Source organism: Acipenser ruthenus, chromosome 31 (assembly GCF_902713425.1).
Source record: "Acipenser ruthenus chromosome 31, fAciRut3.2 maternal haplotype, whole genome shotgun sequence".
In the NCBI taxonomy this organism is placed as follows: Eukaryota; Metazoa; Chordata; class Actinopteri; order Acipenseriformes; family Acipenseridae; genus Acipenser; species Acipenser ruthenus.
Window position 1 is genome coordinate 12,572,836 of NC_081219.1, and position 21,565 is coordinate 12,594,400.

A 21,565-nucleotide genomic window follows, 5' to 3' on the forward strand; every position below is an offset into this window, starting at 1 on the left:
ATCTTTCTTGGCTCAGGCCACCAATGACATCAGCGATCCTGATTGAGAAATCCCACCCAATGAATGGGGTATAGTGGTACATACTGTTAGCAAATGCATGATAGGTCAAGACAGGGTTGTATTGCAAGTGACCCACAGCACCTATCATTCATCATTCAGCAGCATGACAGCGGAGAGATGGAGTGCTGGTTTGTGGGGATGGGAGAGAATATTTCTGTATGCTCTACAGGCCCCCAGGCTTCCTTGCTTTAGTAATCAGACTACACTACAATAAAAACGATGCACGCAAGCCTAGAATTGCAACAGGGAGATGCAGCTTTTACAGCAAAACAGGAACTATCGGCAGCTTCCTTTTAAGGATGTCTCGCCATGGACATATTAACAGCAACACGTGTTTACGCGTGTAAACTGTACATATACTGTAATTAAACCGAACTGAGTAATTAGGCTAATATTGCGGCATGCATATTTTAACACAAGCGAAATTTAGGGAATGTTTCATTTACTAGCAAACATGTAAACGTGTCACAGTATTTGCATAACAAAAGAGGGGCGGACAGTATATAGTTAAGTGCGTGCTGTATAATCCTGGTGTTTCCGTTATTAAAATCGCTTTATATGTCCAAATATATCCAGAACAAATTAAAAACGCATCCTGCGCGGTAGCTCTCTCTGTGTGAGCCCGGATCTGATTGGAGGACGCCATGGGGAAGGAAGTTTGCCAGCTAGTCCGGCGCATAGTCCTTTAAAAGAGAAATATATCAAAACGGTACACGAACAGCGTTTTCCTTTACAGTTTTATTGTGGTATTTAGATTTGCTGCGGTAAGAAAGGATGCGGTTTTTTAAAATCACATTGTTGGCTTTTTTCTTGAATATTATACTGGCTGTCACAAGACGCTGGTTCCGTTTGAAGCTGCTTCCCTTGCAGTGCGAGTCACGAGTTTTCTCAGGTGAATCTTTGTTTGAGTTTTCCAGTAAGGAGCGCATGAATTAGTACGGTCCGGGACAGGCTGTTTATTCAAGTCAACTGCTTGTATTCGGCTCAGGAGCCAACCGCTGTTAAAATTTCACCCGCAATTTGCTGTGGTGGTCGATAACGCTTTCTATTGATTTTGTTGCTCCGAATGAATATTTGAACAATGATTTCCTTGGAAGAAGTGAGGTCCCGCTTGGAACTGGCCGGCCAGTCACATTTGTTACGGTTCTGGCCTGAGCTCAGCGCCGATGAACGGGACTCCTTCCTGGGCGAACTGTCTCAGCTAGAGCCCGAGGAGTTGAGGGAGCACTGCCGGGCGGCTGCAGAAGCTGGCAGCCGGGATTCGGGTGCTGTGGGGCTGCTGGACCAGCGCATGGAGCCCATGTCCGCGGAATTCATCGGGAGCGTCAGCAGGAGTGACCAGGAGACTTTAAAACAATGGGAAGACGAAGGTGGGTCAGCTGATCGTTTAACAATGGACATTTTAATATTGTGAACCGCAATAACACACAATACAATAAAATTAAGCACGGGTTGCGGTATTCTGTGTTGCACAGTTTTTTTCTTTTTTTATTGCCCACTCAGTATAAAAATATTGCAGCGTGTTTACCCAGTACAGCTCCTATTTAGCAGTCTTCACTATTACTAACAGTACATTTGGTACTTTTTGCAGTGATAGCGCGACACCTGCTGGCAAGAGATGGCGGTGACTGGCCTTTCACGGCTCTGCAGCTACAGCCAGTCACTCCCAACACTGCAGACGTTGTAAAGAACTCTGTGAATAATACCTGCACGCACACAGCAGCTCAGTCCCTTTGCTGTAACCCCTGTATAATTCCACTCTACCTATTTATTTACTTCTGATTGGGTTGTCCTTCTTCAAAGCTCTTCAGAGCTGGACAGTCAAGGAGACGCCCCCACTAATCTTTGTTGTTCTTATATTCCAGGGTTCCGGCAGATTTCTCAGAACAAAGTGGCTGTTCTTCTCCTGGCGGGGGGTCAGGGCACTCGTTTGGGGGTGCCTTACCCCAAGGGGATGTACAACGTGGGGCTCCCGAGTGGCAAGACTCTGTACCAGGTGCAGGCAGAGCGCATCCGCAGAGCAGAGCAGTTAGCAGCTGAGAAGTGTGGCTCCAGCAAGTGCACTATCCCATGGTAAGATCACAGATAGTCCGGGGTGGAAATTAGACTCCCGTTGCAGAGCAGTGCGATCCATTCCTGGTTTTACTATGAGTTTAATGGGACACGTCTGCTACCTGTACACACTGTGGCTAATCAAGCTCATAGTAAAACCTGCAATGCAGACCTACCCCATAATCCACACTAACTTAACAATGCACGATCCACACATGTGAATTCAGCATGAAGTTATCAAAACATAATGATTGCACCTTTTTTTTTATGTAATTCAAATACAGTTTACCCAACCAGTGATGGTAAGTCTCCCCCGAAGCCTGTGGCTCTTGTTTGTTGTTCTCTTTACATTTCTATTGATCTGTGACTCCAGGTACATCATGACCAGTGAATTTACATTGGAACCAACAGAGAAGTTTTTCAAGGAAAACCAGTACTTTAAGCTAGACCAGTCTAATGTGGTCATGTTTGAGCAGAGGATGATCCCGGCAGTTTCGTTTGATGGGAAAGCCATCCTGGAAAACAAGTCTAAGGTGGCGATGGCACCAGGTGAGGGAATACGCTGTGTTCAAAGTGACCTGTGTTCAGCTGGGCTAGCAGCTAGAAATATTCTTTCAAAATACTGTTTAGTTTTTTCATTACATATAAAATAAGCCTTTTTTTGTATGATCTATACAGTAATGCATGTATTACAATCAATACAAAGACGGTAATACATTTGAAGAAATGTTAGTTTGAACTTCAGTAGGATTGCATCTAAACCTGCTGAAAGAAAACAGCATTTATTCATTTTCTAAGGAATTATTTGACACAGTTTGTTTTTGCAGATGGCAATGGTGGTCTGTACCGGGCGTTGGTGGATGGGATCTTTGAGGATATGGAGCGGCGAGGAGTTCAGTACATACACGTGTACTGTGTGGACAACATCCTGGTCAAAATGGCAGATCCGCTTTTTATTGGCTTCTGTGTGTCGAAAGGAGCAGACTGTGGAGCAAAGGTATGTTTGATTCATTCATTTGTTGTTTTTTTTTAAGGAATTGTCTGTGGCACATCAATATTCCCCACGCCTCTGCGTTGCGTTGCGTTCAGAATACAGAGCATCTGTTATTGATGAAATGCAATTGATTGCTATTTTTATCTACCTGAACTATACAATTGATGTCTTAAAAAAAAAAAAAAAAAAAAATGCAGATGATCTTGAACGAGTAAAGTCCAGAGTCCCGCGCGGATCAGGTACTGCTTACCAGCGTGACCCCCTGCTTTGCTTTGCCGGCAGGTGGTAGAGAAAGCCTACCCCACAGAGCCGGTGGGGGTGGTGTGCCGTGTGGACGGGGCCCATCAGGTCGTGGAGTACAGCGAGATCAGCCTGGAGACGGCGGAGAAGCGAAACACGGACGGGTCGTTGGTGTTCAACGCTGGGAACATCTGCAACCACTTCTTCACCCTGAGCTTCCTCAAGTCTGTTGCAGAGTAGGTGTCCTGGAGAGATCAGGAAAGTCAATTTCAACTGATGAGACAATTGAGAACCGATTCTTATTTGCAGCGATGACCCGGCAAGAGGCTCACGCCACCACAAGAGAACATAATCAATGGTGAAACATCAAACTCAGCAGCACCACGGCAGGCACAGATGTCAGTCTGCAGTGAGTCGACGCTGCGGCTCAAAGCAGCCTCAGATACAAACCGTTTTCATTTGAGCTTTTGCTGAAAGTCATTCCAGTCGTTGGCTGCTGCAAACTGAAATGAGGGACGAAGTTTGTTTTTAATGACTGTCTTTTTTTTTTTTTTTTTAAGGAAATTCGAACCCAAGTTAAAACAACACGTGGCTTTGAAGAAGGTGCCCTACGTGGATGAGGAAGGAAACCTGGTGAAACCTGATAAGCCCAACGGGATCAAGATGGAGAAGTTTGTGTTCGACGTCTTCCAGTTTTCCAAGTGAGGATCTTTTTACAATTTAAATAACATAAATTGGAAAACTTGCAGATTTGGCTGTACCGATATATATCCTTCTACTTTAAGATAACTGGGGTGCACGTTCAGTGGTGTTTCAAAGAACCAACCCCCTCTAAGCAGTAAAGGATACCTAGACAGAACTAGAAACTGTTGATGAGGATGATGATGAGGATGATGATGATTATTATTATTGCAATAACCAGGACGTTCAGATGCATTTTTCTCTGTTTCAGAAAAGCTGGACTTCTCAAGTACCTGCACTGACTGCATCAGTAATGTCATGCATGCCTTCATAGTCTACAACCAGAACTCAAATGATCCGCTGTCCCGGCACGCTGCCATCGGGCACTTTTTCAGCTGCGTCCTCACTTGATTGCTGCTGGTTTACATTCACAGGAATTTCGTGGCTTTCGAGGTGTCGAGAGCGGACGAGTTTTCCCCTTTAAAGAATGCCGACCCTGCGGCCAAGGACACTCCAGCCACGGCGCGCCGGGCCCTGCTGGCACAGCACTACCGCTGGGCGCTGGGTGCCGGGGCCAGCTTCCTGGACGGGGAGAACAGGAAGCTGCCGGAGAAGCCCAGGTGAGAGGTAGCGGCTCTTGAGCAGCCCGATCCGGGGGCTGGTGGGGAAGCAGAGTGCTCCGCTTGCTGTTTCTCTGCTGATGAAATAGAAAGTGTGCTCACTGGCTAGAGCAAGTGCGCTTAGTGAGTCTGCATCACCTGCTGTGGCCCTGTTAATCCGCATGTGCATTATTTCTTCAGTAGGGATGGAAACAAGACGCCTACTGCATAGCAGTTTCACCCATGCCAGGTTTTACTACGAGCTTGATAAGCCCCGGTGTATAGGTAACAAGCTCAGGTGTGTCTTATTAAACCAGGAATGGATCAAACCGCTATGACAATGGGAGTCTTCTTTCCATCCCTGCTTCAGTTATTTTTTGACCGGGTAACATGCTGAAGCAGTACGGGATCAGCCCCCAGTGAACCCAAAAATGGAGGAAAACACTGCCGACTTGCATAAGGCTCTACGAAAGGGCTGCTCTTGCGTTTGTATTGGGATCACTCAAAACAGAAGACCAGTAAATCTAATATACTAATACATTTACCTGTGTCCATTTTAACAACTTGTTTCAGTACAAGACGCTGAAATTTGTCGTCAGTCATCCAAGGGGAGTCTTTCTATTAGGATGACTTGATAATGGACAGCAGTAAAGATGCCTTGACTCAAAGAAGCTTTGTGATGCTATTGTTATCGCAGGCTGGATCATGCACTGTAGATCTGCTGTATATTCTTATGCTCTTGTTTTTATTCCCCTATGGCAGTCTGTCCGAAAACGAAGAGCCCCCTGCGGTGTGTGAGATTTCTCCGTTAGTGTCCTGCTTCGGGGAGGTGAGGAGCAGCAGGGTTTCTTAAACACAGCATGAGGAGGAACGTGATATTTCAGCTGAGCCATCTGTACCTCTGTTTTCGTGTTTGTAATGCAGGCTGCAGGCTGGGCTGATGAAAGGTACAGTAGCGATGCTGCCTCTATGCTGTTGGTCAGAATCACCTCTCGACTGCTCTTCTTTGTGTTTCCAGGGTCTTGGGGTGCTGATGAGGGGCCGGGAGATTCACTCTCCCTTCATACTTGATGAAAAGAAAGCAGAAGAGATCCGGAAGAGTCAATAACCGCTGGAACTGTTTACAATAAACCTGGCTGGTCACTTTACTGGAGTAAACATTCCAGATTTTAAAAAAAGTGCCTTTTTCTGGGAGAATGAACATGATTTATACTGTATTTGATTTTTAATTTTAATTTTTTTTTTTTTTTAATTTCCTGGCTTAAAATGTATTCTGTATTAATTAACTCCTGCATATAAACATTTTGTGAAGTTTCATACGCTATGCCGAATGTTGTTTTGTCAATATAAAAGCTTTTATGTCATTTTTCAAATGTAATAACCAAATCTGTGCTTAAGTACTGTATGGCAAACAAGGTTCATGGTGTGAAAGGGTGTCTGCTCAAAAGGGGCTGAAAATGTATCTGCAAAAATAAGTTTAGCAGCTTCCCTTAACAGGGGGAATACAAGTTTACATCTATCTCTAACAGGAATGGAAGTACGGCTCCTACTGCAGAGCAGGTTCACCCACTCCAGCTTTTACAACAAGCTTGATTAGCCCCAGTGTATAGACAAGTCTCATTAAACTCTTAATAAAACCAGGAATGGATCAAACTGCTATGCAATGGGAGCCTTATTTCCATCCTTGCTTTTAAATGCATAATCCTGGAGTAAAAGAGAATATCGTGCTTGAGCAGACTGCTGTCGATCAGTAAATAGCATTAAATGTAGAATTACAATTACAGCAGCGTGGTTTGCTGGTATTACAATTACAATGCTATTTTGTTGAATTACAGTTTATAATTATGCTGCATCAATTACACTTAGAACAAGGGTACATTTTTTTCATGTATAAAGGGAATATTATTAAACTGCTGAAGCTGGAGCTCTTCCAGTCCAGCCTGTATAACTGCTGTCCTGCTCTCTGTTGACAGAGAACTACAGCGACGCCTCAGTATGTTCCTTTACACTTTGAATCTCCTGTGCTAGCGCTGCTGTACATGTGTATTCATCAATAAAAACGCAATACGACTTCATATTACAAAGCATGTACGTCTTACTTAAAGCATTTCTTAATATCGTGGTACGCTGTGATCTGCCTAGTAAATACTAATATAGCAGAAAATGTATATATACATGATTTGTTTCTTGAAGGCTTCCGTAGATCGAGCAAGGACCAATGAAAATGGACCTGGGGTTTGCATCTGCGTTATGACGTTAAGAGGAACACAAACACAAACAAACTAACGATTTTAAATGATAAACACGGCAATGCAATTACATAAAAGACGGGTCGGGTTTGTAATTGGCAGTGTGGAGTATGCGTGGGAAATGCTACAGACTGTATAATCGGATGTTTGTGACGTTGAAATTTTTTTTAATTAATAAGTTAAGGAATACAGGAAATACCAGCAGAGAAATGCCGACACAAAATAACACTTAACCTTACATTGCTGTAGCCTCTGGAACAGTCACATTAACAGAGAATCGTTTTAAATGAAACATTATTTATTTTCAGCAACTCTGGGAACGCTGTTAGCTTTAACACTATACCAGTTCAGGATATGGTAGGCCTGGGTAATTTGTGACATTAAAAGTATTTTAAAACACATTGCATTTCCAGGTTAGCGTAAACTGACAATTGTTTTTAATTTTTTATTAATCCAAGCCTTGACTAGATGTAAAAACTATCGCACGTTACTGTAATGCTAGTATGTTCAAAAACGTGTTCGGTTCTGGGTTCCTCGTCAGAACCGCTCACACTGTCCTAACTTGGGCAGTCACGTTGGTGCTTTTCCTGCACGACACAGGTGAGTTAAAAATATATATTTCAATATACTGTATGTTGTCGTTTTTACCATCCTCACTGCATAACAACTTTAAACTGCATTATATTACAGTATTGATGTCACTGCCTTATGTAATAAGTACCAGGGTTGGGTCCATTCCTGTGTTGCCGCTGTGAGAACACTGCTAGTAATTGCAGATTGATTAATAATGTGTTGGATTGATTAATGATGGGGGGGGGGGGGAGGCACCAGTCTCCTGTTTGGAGCAGCTGACAGTTCTTCCTGAAGAGTGTGTGTCGGTCCCTGTTTGCAGACCTGCGGAAACAGGAGGCGCGCGGGGAGCTGCTGCAGCCCGTGCTGTTTGTCCTGCTGGTGCTGGTCTCGGTGCTGCTGTATTTCGCAGTCTCCCTGATGGACCCCGGGTTTGTCTTCTCAGACATCGACATCAAGGTCAGACAGTTTATCCGTTCCAGGAGCTGTGATCTATGACCGGGGTCTCCAAGCCTGCACCTGGAGAGCTGCAGGGTCAGATTAACATGTGCTCCAGATCTTTAGCTATCGATGATGTGCAGACACCTATAAAACCTGCAGGATTGGAGACCCCTGATCTATGATCTAATCTTTCCACCTTTTTGTTGATTCATATGAAAATGCAGAAACGTTTGCCTTGTCAATGCATTGTGCCTGCGCTGCCTGCTCGCTGTCAGTGTAACTAGGGGTTATGCTTCATCAGTTCACCCTGGGAGTGAGCGACGAGGAACAAGAGATGATCCCTCAGACTCTGAAGGCAATGAGACAGAGACGCTGCGGGTACTGCCTGCTGCAGGTACGGTAACCTCCTAATGTAAAGCATGTAGGGAAGCTGCAACTCCTGTTATTTTGAAAAGCTGTATTTTTGTGTAGGATTTATTTATATGGCCATACGTTGGTAGTGTTTAGTTTTCCAGTCTTGTTTGGGGGGTATGTTACGGTCTCTCAACCCGTTTTTCCTCCCTCCCGAGCAGCAGCCGATGCGCGCCAAGCACTGCCCGACCTGCAAGCACTGTGTCCTGCGGTACGACCACCACTGCCCCTGGATAGAGAACTGCGTGGGGGAGAGAAACCATCGCTGGTTCATCATCTACCTGGGGGTCCAGCTCATCGCATTGATCTGGGGATTCCACCTGGCCTGGTGAGAGAGAGTGTGTGTGTGTGAAATTGCACTCTCAAAATTGAATTATCATGTGAATCTTGTTATGCATGAAAGCACACTGTACACGATACACAGGTTGGGATGCATCTGATTGCCATGTGATTGCATCACGATACATGGGACTCACCTGATTGGCTACTTTGTATGATGCATAGTAAGATCAAATAGTCATTTAATGATGGACCATTTAGTTGAAAGACAAACATGAAATAAGAGAGGGAGAGTATGTATCCCAAACAACTAGAAAATACATTTATTCTGCATTCGAGAACCGTTTGATCTACAATGAGCTAGGTTGTGCTTTTGGTCTTGTATCACGACACGCATTTCTATTGCGATGCAACATGTCCTGTAAAGGAAAGTGCCTTGATTCATCGATTGTTACACCCCTACATCTGATAGACCCCTTTCCTTTTTTTAAAACCAAAATGAATTGACTCTAGACTCTGTCTGTTTTCTTCTTCTGTGCGGTCGTGCCCCTGGCAGGTCGGGGTTCTCTTACGCCCCTACCTGGAATCTCTGGCTGCAGCATAACGCCTTCCTGCTGGCTGCCTTCTGTCTGGTGGCCGTGTTCTCCGTGGTGGTCATCCTGCTGCTCGGCTCCCACCTCTACCTGGTGTCCTGCAACACCACCACCTGGGAGTTCATGTCCCGCCACCGCATCTCCTACCTGAAGCACTGCGGGGCCGACGAGAACCCCTTCGACCAGGGCATTGTCCGCAACCTGTGGAGTTTCTTCTGCCTGTGCCGCACCGTCGCCTGGGAGAAGGTCTACTTCCGAGAGGGCAGCGACCCCGTTTAACCAGCTTCCTTTCAGCCAAGAACAAAACCTGGGAGGTGGGGATCCCTCCCGCACTGCTCCAGGCTCTTAAACTGTATTGGTTTGGGTGTCACTTGACCCACCTTGTCTAATATTCTGGGACATTATTGTAGAAGCTTGACTGGTTTGAAGAAATGGCCACTGGTTGACATTGCTTGAGCTGTTAATTCAGTAGGTGAATGCATTCCTCTCAGTGGGGTTTTAGTTAAGGATACAGGCTTGCAGGGTCTCTGGCAGTTTGGTACTGTGGTGCCTGGTGTAAAACAGGACATAGACATGTTTTAAAATTGTCTGCAGCCTTCCTTCGTGTGAACAGCTGGGATGAGGTGTAAGTCCAGCTCCCTAGTTCAGTTCAGGTAATAGCTGTGTATACTGTGTTGTGCAGTTTCAACTACAGGGTAATGAATACAAAAGATGTATTGAACAATAAGAAAAGTAGTGACATTTACTCCACAGGACTGTACACCAGGCACATAATCTGACTGTTTTGAATTGTTAGTTGTTTTTTTACAAAAATGATATTGCGGACAGGGTTTGTGTAACAAGTGATTTTTTTTAAATCTAAAAAGTAATCTCGTTTTAAAATGAACAAATTAAAGCTTTGCAAGAGATACCTTTTAAACGTCGGACTCATCAGCTTCAGCTTGCTTTTATGTTTGCAATGGGTTTCTTTACTAGAAGTTCTGAAACAGTATTGTACCTTTTTATGCAAGCGTAAAACAGCACTTTCCAAATGAATACATTAAAATGTAATTGATGAGTCTCAGAGGGTAAATCATAATATAAAACATGATGTTATTGCTGCTCTTTTGCATATGTAGCTTGCTAGTTTGTCAGGTGGTAAAAGTTTACAGCACAGTAATTGTTTGCAGCTTTGCAGGACGGATTCCTGCAAGTTATTGTAACCCTTAAAAGAGTTGGAATATTCTGTACTGCAGACCAAGGCAGCTGCCGTTGTAGATGTCTTCTAAATAGCAGAGTGACGTTTGTCATGTGAGAAGATGTAGGGAACTACCAGTGTTCAGTAAACAGCAATACTCTTAATGGAAAAATGTGCATCTGTTTTTGGGAAACAAAATTCTTTATGCAAAAATGAATGCAATTCCTAGGCCATCTATTTTTTTGTGGAAGTCTGTTAATTTGTAATTGTAAAACGCATCGATAATAAAATCTGCTCTGGTCCTAATCATCACCCGGGGGGTGGGGGAGGTAGTTCTATTGAACACTTTGGTTTTTGTTTGTACAAGAACAGGTTTTGCTTCACCCAGCACCCTCTCCCCATCCACACACATGCTTCACGTTTAGTTATAAGCAGTCTTTTTTAATGTGCATTCGGTCAATGTACATTCAGAAATGCAATAACTGGATTCCAAAACACAATTTCAACACCAACTTCAGCGCCAACGATTATCCCCCCCCGTATAATAAGACACAATAAAACAATCTTACCAAAAAAATGTTAGGTAGTGCTATGCTTCTTACTGTTCACATACTAGATGACTTCAGTAGTAAATCACACACATTCATAACAGATACACATTTCAACATACATACAAGAAACGAGTGTTTCAAGTCATTTCCCAATGGATTCAATACTTTGCCACAGTGGCTTTGGCAGTTCTCAGAACTTGCTTCATTGTTTAAAAAGGTATAGAAGGCTCACAGTAGTTGCATCCCTAGGGGGAGCCTGCATTTTAATGCTGGCATCACCTTAAACATGTTGTGAAAATGCATGTGAGGGTTAACGTTACAACGGCCAGGACCGTTCATCACTATTATCAATTTAGTTTTTAAACACACACCTCAGATTTTAAAATGGCTCAACCCAGGCACTTCATTAAACAGGAAACAGTCTTCCTTGATGTAGAGTATAGACTAAAGCCAACCTTGGATAAAGAGTAAATACAAAAACTAAACTACCAATAAAGAGTAATAATATAGAGCTGTCTTCATAAAACAGGGCAACGCTCAGCGGTTCTTGCTTCAGTCAGACCCCCTTCATTTGTTTTTTATATTTACGTTTGTTTTAAAGTCCCGTTTAGGTCAACTGGAAACCACAGAGATTGAAAAGGATGATCAGGCCGTGGTTGAAAGAACACCCTGAACTGTACATCAACACTGCAGTTCAATCCCACGTCCTGCCACTGACTCACACCTCCCTGTGTGACGACACAAAGTCAAAGTCCTTGAACTGCGTCTGCTGCTCCGCAGTGAGCGGGTAGGACAGGCGAGGGGGGGTCAGGACGGGGGGCAGGGCCGTGAACTCCTCGTCAAAGTTGCTGACGTCGGTGGGGTCCTTTATCGACGGGACAAAGGGAGGCTTCACTTTCTTAGCTAGGAGAGCCTCCCAGTCAGTCTCCTGAGGGAAAATAAAACCTGGAAATGTGAAAACGCTAGAAATAAACGCAGCTACTGAACTGTATTTACAATTGTCATGATGCTTGAGAAAGACTGCACAGTCTTTTGCTCTGTGGGCTGATCCAAACACAAACCTAAGTGCAGGATGAAACTTGGACGCAAAAAGAAAAGATTACCTGAAAGAATTTCTGCTTTTTCACTTCCTCTGCATCTTGTTCTCCTGCTCCGAGGCGCTTTTCCGGATTCTTACGAAGTAGCTGGGGAACGATCAGCATTACATTTCAGTGTCTGCAATCTAAAGATGGATGTATTCTATAATGAATTCGACATTAGCAAGCTTGTTAAACGCGGACACATCCGAGGCAGGCACTGCACGTGGAAACAAAGCAAAGTTACCTTCTGTATGACGGAGATGGATTCTGGGGACAGGAATCTTGGGTAACGGACTTCATCGTTCACAATGCTGTCAAACACCTCCTCTTCATCATCCCCTGGGAACGGAGACTGAGAAACAAGCATTTCATTTCAATCCTTCATCTGTACTGTGTCTAGACAAGGACGCTTCTCAGAGCTTTTCCCTGATGCTAAAATGGTATGAACAAAGCCTCCTGAGACGGTCACTTTGTGACAATATTTCAGACTCGGATCCACTCGTTTGTGGCACCAGACCGCCCAATTTTCGTGCCTGTACAAGATTAAAGACTCATCTATGCTGGACTGAAAGCGATCATTCGGTGGTGTTATTTTATACAGATTACTGCAAGGCTGGGGTGTGCCCCTGTACAAAGCCTCTCACCTCTCCCACCAGCATCTCATAGATGAGGACCCCCAGTCCCCACCAGTCCACGGCGCGGGTGTAGGTGTTGTCTGTCAGAACTTCTGGAGCCAGGAACTCTGGGGTGCCACAGAACGTGCTTGTCCGGTCCCCGTGGCCCATTCCTAGAGGGGCACAAAAAACAGGGCATCCCAGCCTGGGCTCTCCTTGCAGCACCAATACTGAACCTATTTTATTTTACGCCTGGCTTATAACAAAGCCTCTCTAAAATATATACTGCATTGTATAAGAAGTGCATTATTACAAGCTTTACTTTATTTATTTATTAGATGAACCCACCTTCTTTACACAGTCCAAAATCTGCAATTTTCACAAAGCCATCCACATCCATCAGCAGGTTATCCAGTTTCAGATCTCTGGGAGACAAATAAGCAAACGTTTGATATTCTGCTCCCAGATGCAGAGACATTTATATACATCTTTTTTACTAGCTGGGATATGTGGGGTTTCATTCTTACTTTTGTTAGTAGCATTATTTTTTTGTTGTTGTTTGTTATGCCGCTTGCCCAAAACCGAAACGTTTGCGTCCGACTACCAAACCTACCTGTAAACAATCTTGTTTGTGTGCAGAAACTGCAAACCCAACACCACACACGCCGCGTAGAACCTAGAAGAGAGAGAACCCTCCAGCATGAGCGAGTGCTCCACAAAGACAGCGCATTCAGGCAAATACTTTGTCCTTTAGAATGTCAGTTTCCCCGTTGTACATCAATCCCTCCCCGGTACCCCGGCCACGCTTCTTACCGTGCCCGTGTCTCAGAGAAGACGTTGGCGTGGATGTGCATCATCAGGTCCCCCCCGGGCGAGTACTCCATGACGAAGCAGACGTGATCGGGGGTCTGGAAGGAGGCAAACAGGTTCACCAGGAAAGGGTGGCGAGAGGAGTTGGCAGTCTGTAAAATACGCTTCTCACTCATCAAGCTGAGCCGCCACACAGACACGCGTGACGAGTTATTAAGGGATCGGGAAAGCTACATGCCGGACAAACTGAAACTGTGATTTTTTTTTTTTTTTGTACCAACCTGTCTACTTCATCTCTGGTCACGATGTCTCCTTTCTTCAAGGCTTTAATGGCGTACAGCTTCCCTGTTTGTATGTACTCTGCAAGAAACACCTGCAGCACAGCCGGGACAAATTCAGCAATAAAAAAAATATTCATTTGCAAGCATACATTTAAAAAAAGGGGGTGGTCTTTTAACATGGAGTTTTAGTATTACTGGCCCCAATTTAAATTGTCTGCAACCTGCGCCAAACTCTAGTCCCGTTCCACAAAAGGTGGGACTACTCCAGTTTCTGTAAGGAGTGCTCTCGCGAATGAGCTATGCTGTCAATGCCAGCTTACGCCATTAATACACATAATCACACAGTTTCACGGTACTGCAGAGACTTTATAAATCTATGCAACGTTACCTTTTAAAATCGCGCATTTAAAAATCAACTATCGCCTGGGAGGCAGGATTGAGTGGGAAAGCGCCTGGGAGCGGGAGAGACAGTAACGTCAACCCCAAAGATCTGCTTACCTTTCCGAAATGCCCTCTTCCGAGCACGGAGACACAGTGGAAATCTTCTATCTGCATGCCTTCTTTCCTGAGCAGAAAATCACAACACAACCACAGCGGTCATGTTTGAAAGCATGCGAATTACAAAATACATGTGATCAAAATACAATGAATCAGCAACTGAAACGGCTGTTACAATACCAAGGAACTGTATAAATGTGAAATACTGTTTGTCCTTCATTGACGAGTTTCTTAAAAACATGTTAATAAGGGCTGTGGATATGTTGGTTTGCAGTGCAATGCGGTCACTAAAAACAAACCAACCAAAAAATACACACAATTTGAAATTTAAAATGCAATGAGTGACTTTTACTTCGGAGCGGGAGGGCACGGTCGCTGTGCTTTGATGCCGATATCATTGCTGGTCATCTCCACCGTGTGGCTCCTCTTTGCACTCTGAAAAACAGCCAACATGGGTTCGAAAAACCTTTTCACATCACTGTTTTAGAGGGATAGTGGAGCAATATTAAATTGGATTAAATTAACACATCACTGTCTTTCTAGCCAAAAAAAAAAAAGGTGCCTGGAATTCTGGGACTAACAAGACAGCAGGGTGCATTGCTGACGTAAGTTTACGAGCGTCTGATGTTTAGCACGCTGCTAAAAGCCGCGCTAACTTTTGTGTGCTTCAATTCAGTAGATCGTGCGCGCAGTACTGTACCGGGGAGAGGGAAGCTTCTGTGGGGGGCGGCTCAAGGTGAAGGCGTGGGGGTTTGGGGGGGCGATCATCGCTGAATGTCAGTTTGACCGCAGGGGTGTCCCTGGAAGAAGCCGAACAAGAATCACATGATTTAATTTTACTTTCTAAACGTTTCAAATTAAAAAGACTGAAAGTTTCAAACTGCAGCACATTAACAGGAAGTGGAAGAGGGACGTTGATGGATGGAATGTGGCTGCGCGGTCCTTACCCAGGTAACGGAGTGGAGGTGTTGGGCTGGCTCTGGGATATGAACTCCGGGGGGGAGCAGCCGTGCAGGGGCGGGCTCAGCGTTGTCATGGCGCTGCAGGGGGGCAGCACGCTCCGCATGAGCCGCCCCCAGGTAGCTATGTCAATGTTCATCTGAGCTGCACGCAGGAAGTCCTTCCCTGGGAGGGGGCAAAAAAAAGGGTGGAATACCATTCAAAATGAACCGCTGTCGTGCGTTTGTGACACTCTTTGAAAATGGTAGATTTGGTGCATTCGTAAGGTGTTGATTTCAGAATAAGGGAAAGCCCAAGGTTATTTATGGGGGACAGGTCTAACTTAACACACAGAATCCAACACACAATGATTCTACTGTTTAACAAGACATGTGGCATAGTTGGTGGCTTTTAAATCCTAGTGACAGCAATACGCAAACAACTAGGGTAACTATACCGAAAAACACAACACGCAATGAAATCGAGAAAATGCTTGCCTTTCTCTTTGGGGAAAATGCGTTTCTGCCTCTGCAGTTTCAGGTTCCGCTCGATGACAGGGTTGATAAACGTCACCTGAGTAAGAAATAAACCTTTTAAAAAACCGACGGTGCACATCTGCATTCTGTTTTGAAAGCGGTCCTGCCGTTTTGGGGTATGAAGAGCGTCGATTACCTCTGTGAAGAGCATCCCCTGAGGCTCCAGGTAGAGGCACATGCCGTGCCGCTGGTTGTCCAGGAAATCCTCCAGCCGCAGGAAGCTGACGGCGCACAGCTCCCTCCAGTCCCGCCAGTACACTCCGATCTCCAGCTCCCGAGACTGTGGAGGAGAGATGCTTCAGATCACCACAACCTCCGCCTGTATACCGAGCGTCAGGCAGTGTAACAGACTAATACAACTACTGACTAAATAAACAAAAGAAAAAATGCATTTGGATTATATGCATTTTAAGAAGAAACCGTTTGACCCGCTCAATTCCGTGTACCTGAAGGGGTTAAGAATAACGTCGCTATTGCAGAATGATCGTGGCTTACCCTATTCAGCTCGATGGAGAAGCTCTGGTCCCACGCCTGGTTACTGACTGACTTCCACTGCGTGCGTCCCACCGTTTTATTATCAAGTTTCAGCACAGCGCTGATCTCCACTGTATTAGGGAACAAAGAGAGTTAGCTTCCTCTCCCTCTGCCTCCTCGAGTCAGGTGAAGCACACGTCACTGAAACTGTTCAGAAACAGTCCTGTAAAATGCACTGCATCATCTCAATACGCACCGCTCAGCTCGTCTGTCTTGAGGTGGCGGCCACTGCCGCCTCGTCCGATCCGAGCCTTCAGAGACGACTTGGCATCACCGGGGCTGCCGGACGTCAAGGAAAGGCTGGTTACCCGGCAACGGCCTGGCACAGTCTCCAACAGGTCCTGGCAACCCATAAGTCTGACCTCCAACTTGCCTGCAAAAAAAAATTAGCATTAACTTTAGCAAAAAGGCATGGAGGGCGCTTTCATAGACCATGATGTTAAATCAGGGCTTGAGAAAGCAGAGGCCCCTCAGCTCTGCCAGCGCGTGGGCGGTACCTGTGAGAGAAGCAGGTTTGAGGAAGGAGGAGCAGGGCTGGAGGCGGCTGCCCGGGACGGCAGGGGAGGGGGAGCTGCCCAGGGTGAGCTCTGCCTTGATGAGGTCCCGTTTGGAGTGGTCCTGGGGGAGCTCACTCAGCCTACGCTCCAGAGACAGCCGCAACAGATCCATCTTCTGAGAGGACTCCTGCAAGCGAGCCTGGGCCTGGGGGAGTGGGGGAAACAGAATGTTAGAGAGCACACAAATACAACTGGGCTTCTAGACTAGCTGCAGGGCTTGGAACTCACACCCGCTCTGCTCTGCTAAGAAGCTTAGCTGAGGTACATCGCTGAAATGATCAGGTGCCAGGAGTTTGCACAATTCGGTACAGTTGTGTTTTCCACCGCGTTTTCCACCACCTCACCTCAGCCAGCGCCCGCCGGTCCTGCCCCCTCCTGCCCCCCAGCAGCTTCACCACATTCTTGGCTCCCTCTGCTACGGCCGCCTCGATCTGGAGGTGGTGCCGAAGGTCCTCCACCCGCAGCTCCAACGAGCTGACCGTGGCTGCAAGAGAGAGGGGAGGTTGATCTGAATTAAATAAAAAGGGGTTTTAAATAAAGCACACGTTTTGCGAATGGGGGGGATCAGGACTTGTTTTAAAGCAGCATGTACTGAAGCAGTCGTTGTATATAAAATGCACACACACCGCCTCCATCCCCGTCTGGCTCCACGCTCTGCTTGCCCCCCCCTGCAGACTGGCCCAGTTTGATGATCTGCATACGGATCAGCTCCATCTTCGTCCTGCTGTCCTGAAGCATCTGCTGGGCCGTCGACAGCATCTTCCGATCCTGAAGCCCGACGAAACAAAAAAAAAGAAACCGCAGATTGTTAAATCACAACGGATTTGAGCCATCGGCCCCGGATTTACTAAGATGCAATGTCTCTATTTGGAGATGTCCAGCCACAGCCCTGCACCCTGCTTTTATGGAGGCTCTAGAGACCGTTCGAGTTATGTCTGAGCTTTCACTCTCCTTCCTGCAGGCTGGTGTTCTCCTTAGGAGTGAATAATGCATGTGCGGTCTTGCTAAATGCAGAACAAGCACACCTGCATTACATAATGCCGCTGTAAGCTTTCAATTACAAAGTAACAGCTGCCTGACATGTCAGTGACAAAAATCACTTGATAAAATCTACTAAATATGACCAACACACATCAGGGAATATAAATAAGACAGGCATCTATATTGATTTGCCAAGAAGAATGATCAATCTATTCTAATACCTCTGATCAGTTTCACTGCAAAAGCATTTGAAACAGAACACGAAAAAAAAAAAGCAGATAGAATTATTAACACCACGGAATAAGAAACAGCATTGCTAGCACTGTGCCAGTTTGGCTGCTGCTGTGTCTAAGGCAATCCTGCTCCTTAAAAACAATCCTGCAGCGCAGACGCCTCTTCAAAGCATTTGTGCTTGATGCAGGTACTCCTTGTGCAGCCTCTCTTACTCTGCAATGCCATCACACATTACTGATAGACCAGGATCTTCCTCCCCCGTCTCCTGTTTGCAGCCTATCTGTTCCAGCAGCCTGGTGTGTGTCTGCTTCCCAGACTGAGCTACACACTGGGTACTGCAATGCTCTGCTGTCAAATGCACACAACAAACACTCTGCAAGGCACATATAAAGGTATATAGAGCATCAAGGATTTGCAAACAGTAACAGCTTTGTAAGACAGATTTCTTCGCTGTTCAACAGCCTGTGTGTGTTCTGTATGTATTTCTGTTTGGATTATATGCCACGCTACCTATCTATTTCAGCAAAACCAAAAAGAAAACAAATCTGAAAAGACCCCTGATCGCAGTGAAGAGTAAAAGATTTTCGCGCTCATTAAACATGTTTATATCATTTATTTTTTTTGCATTCTGATTTATACCAAACGATAGTGACTCAAAAGCACCGTACTGCGGAAGACAATGACCCACGCGTGGCTGAAGAGCCCCCTCCTTGGGCCGCCCTGGGTGAAGCGAAGCCCGGGGTAGGAATGGGTTCTCTACCTTGGACGCTCCGTTGGAGTACATCTGAATCATGTTCTCGGCTCCCTGCTTGACCTTCATCTCGATTTTCAGCTGCTTCTTCAGGACGGAGATGCGGCTGCCCAGAGCGCTGGTGCTTTCTTCCCAGTGGCAGGGGTCAGGGGGCACGGCGTCACCTAGCAGATAAAACAAGACACAAGAAACCTGGCTTAGGAATAAAAAAAAATACAACGTGTTAGCGTCACCGACGCAGTGGAAGCGAGAACCACTGCAGATCACAGCCACCCTGGAATGACAGGCCTGCAGTAGCCACTAATACAAAAACTTAAGTTATTTTGAATTTTTACATCCAATGCTCAAGGTACAAGTGCAGTCTAAAGACTAAAACCGGGAGCCAATTTGTGATTGGACAGCCTCTCCCCCCCAGTACAGACCTGCTGGCCTGCTGTTCTCTTTCTCCCTGGCAACAGCCCGGGTGTTCAGATCCTGCATCTCCCAGTGCAGCTGCTCCAGCTTGTGGTTGGAGGCCCTGAGCACCCCCTCCACGTGGGCCAGGTTCTTCTTGTCGCTCACCGCCTTGCGCAGGTTTTCCGCTCCCTCCTTGATCTTCAGCTCCCTCTGGATCTGCCTCCGGATGTGCTCCCGCGCGTCCTCCAGCCGCTGCTGGAACGCCGGGTCCAGGATGTCGGCCTCCGTCAGGCTCAACGGGAAGCCGCTCTAAAGGGCAGGCAGACAAAAAACACACAGACACACGAAGGGTTAAATAGAAAGGCATAGCAGATCGTTACATTGACTATGGAGTCAATGACATCACCAGCACAGTCATAGATTTCAACAGAAATAAAACAAGTGCAGTTACCATGGCATCAAAGTACCTCACTGCTTCAACCTCAGCTGCAACCACTTCAAGAGTGGATATAACGCGGATACCATCCAGCTGCAGCCCTTGTGTGTTTGTTTTAAAGAGGGTGCAGATAGCAAGCGGGTTCTAGTGGCTGGTATTTATCTTTAGATCCATCAGCAACGCACTAAATACATTGAAGAATTACCATGCATGTATCCATCTTCAATTACTTTACAGAATCAGATACAGCCTTATTGATTCCAGTATAAGCATTTCTTCAGTCACGGATAGCAGAGTATTTGTGGGATCTTTGGAGGGTTATACTCCAGCAGCTTCATCGGATATTATGCTCAGTCAGGGATGGAAATAAGACTCCTATTGCATAGCAGTTTCACCCACTCCAGGTTTTAATAAGAGCTTGATTAGCCCCAGTGTATAGGTAACAGGTGTGTCGTCTTAAACTCATAGTGAAACCAGGAGCGGATCAAAGTGCTATGCAATGGGAGTCTTATTTCCATATGGATAAACCTCACAATGGCGCATTGGACAGTAATGTGACACCAAAGAAAGAACCTGAATCTGTCTGTGGAGACACATGTCTGCAGCTGTGTATTACCGCAGCTCAGAAGGGTGCTGTTCAGGTTCCAGCTTCTAGATTCTGTGCACAAGCCGGGGAAAATGTGAATACAGTACTTTCATTAAAACGGGAGACATGCATGCGGTCGGCTATGCTGAAAAACACCTGCTAGGTTTCAAAATGGGATATTGTGACACATATTGAGAAACGCTGACTTACTGTTATTGCTCATGCTGAATATATTGTTAGTGTTACAAAAAAAAAAGACAGAAGAGATAGCAAAACAACAAAAATAAACAATTCTATAAAGTAAATAATAATTTAAAATGAGGGAAGAAATAGCCTTAGCCTCAGAATCATACAAGTTTTGGGGGCAGCGGTATTAGTAGTGATGCAGTATTCGCAAAACAGGAATATCAATGTGTATGCTTTTAAATCCTGACAAGATTCAATTCATTTAATGTGATAACGAGTAGGTGACAAATCGTGAGATAGGACATGATCAAAAACAAAACGAATTTCTACTTTCATTTCTCGGTCATGTTCACTGAAAACTGAGTGAGACTGTCGAATAATTCAACGACTCAAAATCGAGATCTGTCTGTAAATACATTATATCAACGACAGTTTATCTGCGATGTCAGTTACTGGTCAAAATTCGAGATCATTTGAGACAGAACTTTTCACACACTTTTACATAATTACCTGCAGCGTCTCCCCCGCCATGATAGTTTGTTGTTGTATTCCTGTCAGCTATACTCAGACTCAAACTACATTTCCTAACTGCTCTCTGTGTTAAATATATAGATATCTATATATAAATTAAAAACTGCTTCTAAAGTGTTTAATAGTTCATGTTAACGCTAAGTTGATTTTCTGCCAACACCCCTGGATAAACTCGGAAAAGGGGACGAACTTCTCCTGGAAGTTTGAATCTCTCGCGTCGCCACCCTTCCCGTAATTCGATTGGCTTGAGGTGCGATCAATCAGCACATTTCCAACAGCGTTCCCTGAGGTGGGCGGGGACAATTTGAGATGAAAATAATAATCATATGCTTTTTTTTTATTATTATTATTATTTTTGTAAGTGCATACATCTAGATTTTGTTTTCTCCCTGCAGGGTGGGTCGCATAAACTTCTTAAAACTTCAACTGTTAAATGTACTGAATGAAACAATGATATATAGCTGCAATACCCTGGGGAGCGCAAAGATGGCGCTCTTTCACAGATACAATACGAAAGCACTCATGCAAGGGTACAGTGTGTATATATATATATATATATATATGCATATCTGACCGTTTGTCACTGTAGTACATACGCCAATAGCACTATAGATTAAATTAATTAGATAAAATGTATGATATCTCACAGAACTACTTTTTGCCGCTGTTTCATACACGATAGTGTTAAAGATGTTCAGCACCCCGTATCTCGTTCTGCA

At 45.1% G+C, this 21,565-nt stretch overlaps 3 protein-coding genes across 5 annotated transcripts; 2 read left to right on the forward strand and 1 right to left on the reverse strand.

Moving 5' to 3' along the window:
• The first annotated feature begins 684 nt into the window (after positions 1–684).
• On the forward strand, positions 685–6,701 carry LOC117396788 (UDP-N-acetylhexosamine pyrophosphorylase-like protein 1). The gene is made up of 9 exons (XM_033994977.3): positions 685–1,430; positions 1,926–2,133; positions 2,486–2,661; positions 2,940–3,109; positions 3,389–3,582; positions 3,907–4,047; positions 4,462–4,647; positions 5,389–5,455; positions 5,645–6,701. The coding sequence occupies exons 1-9, from the start codon at positions 1,142–1,144 to the stop codon at positions 5,732–5,734; spliced, it is 1,521 nt and encodes a 506-aa protein (XP_033850868.3). The 5' UTR covers positions 685–1,141; the 3' UTR covers positions 5,735–6,701.
• A 128-nt stretch (positions 6,702–6,829) lies between these two features.
• LOC117973891 (palmitoyltransferase ZDHHC12-B-like) lies at positions 6,830–10,652 on the forward strand. The gene is made up of 5 exons (XM_034927416.2): positions 6,830–7,475; positions 7,768–7,904; positions 8,188–8,280; positions 8,459–8,625; positions 9,133–10,652. Exons 1-5 carry the CDS (start codon positions 7,379–7,381, stop codon positions 9,446–9,448), a joined length of 810 nt encoding a protein of 269 aa, XP_034783307.2. The 5' UTR covers positions 6,830–7,378; the 3' UTR covers positions 9,449–10,652.
• Positions 10,653–10,766: 114 nt separating this feature from the next.
• On the reverse strand, positions 10,767–21,107 carry LOC117396789 (serine/threonine-protein kinase N2-like). 3 transcript variants are annotated; one of them, XM_033994979.3, is made up of 22 exons: positions 20,826–21,102; positions 19,134–19,416; positions 18,721–18,875; positions 17,372–17,513; positions 17,090–17,229; positions 16,686–16,890; positions 16,385–16,561; positions 16,150–16,259; positions 15,791–15,934; positions 15,616–15,691; positions 15,127–15,304; positions 14,880–14,979; positions 14,532–14,614; positions 14,180–14,246; positions 13,682–13,773; positions 13,404–13,580; positions 13,204–13,266; positions 12,939–13,015; positions 12,621–12,763; positions 12,221–12,328; positions 12,001–12,081; positions 10,767–11,825 (listed from the first exon to the last, which is right to left on the reverse strand). In XM_033994979.3, exons 1-22 carry the CDS (start codon positions 20,844–20,846, stop codon positions 11,616–11,618), a joined length of 2,832 nt encoding a protein of 943 aa, XP_033850870.3. In that variant the 5' UTR covers positions 20,847–21,102; the 3' UTR covers positions 10,767–11,615. The 3 variants fall into 3 exon arrangements, with proteins under 3 accessions (XP_033850870.3, XP_058861605.1, XP_033850871.3); XM_059005622.1 differs by having other exon boundaries at positions 11,654–11,842; positions 20,826–21,104; XM_033994980.3 differs by lacking the exon at positions 10,767–11,825 and having other exon boundaries at positions 12,013–12,119; positions 20,826–21,107.
• Positions 21,108–21,565: the final 458 nt, after the last annotated feature.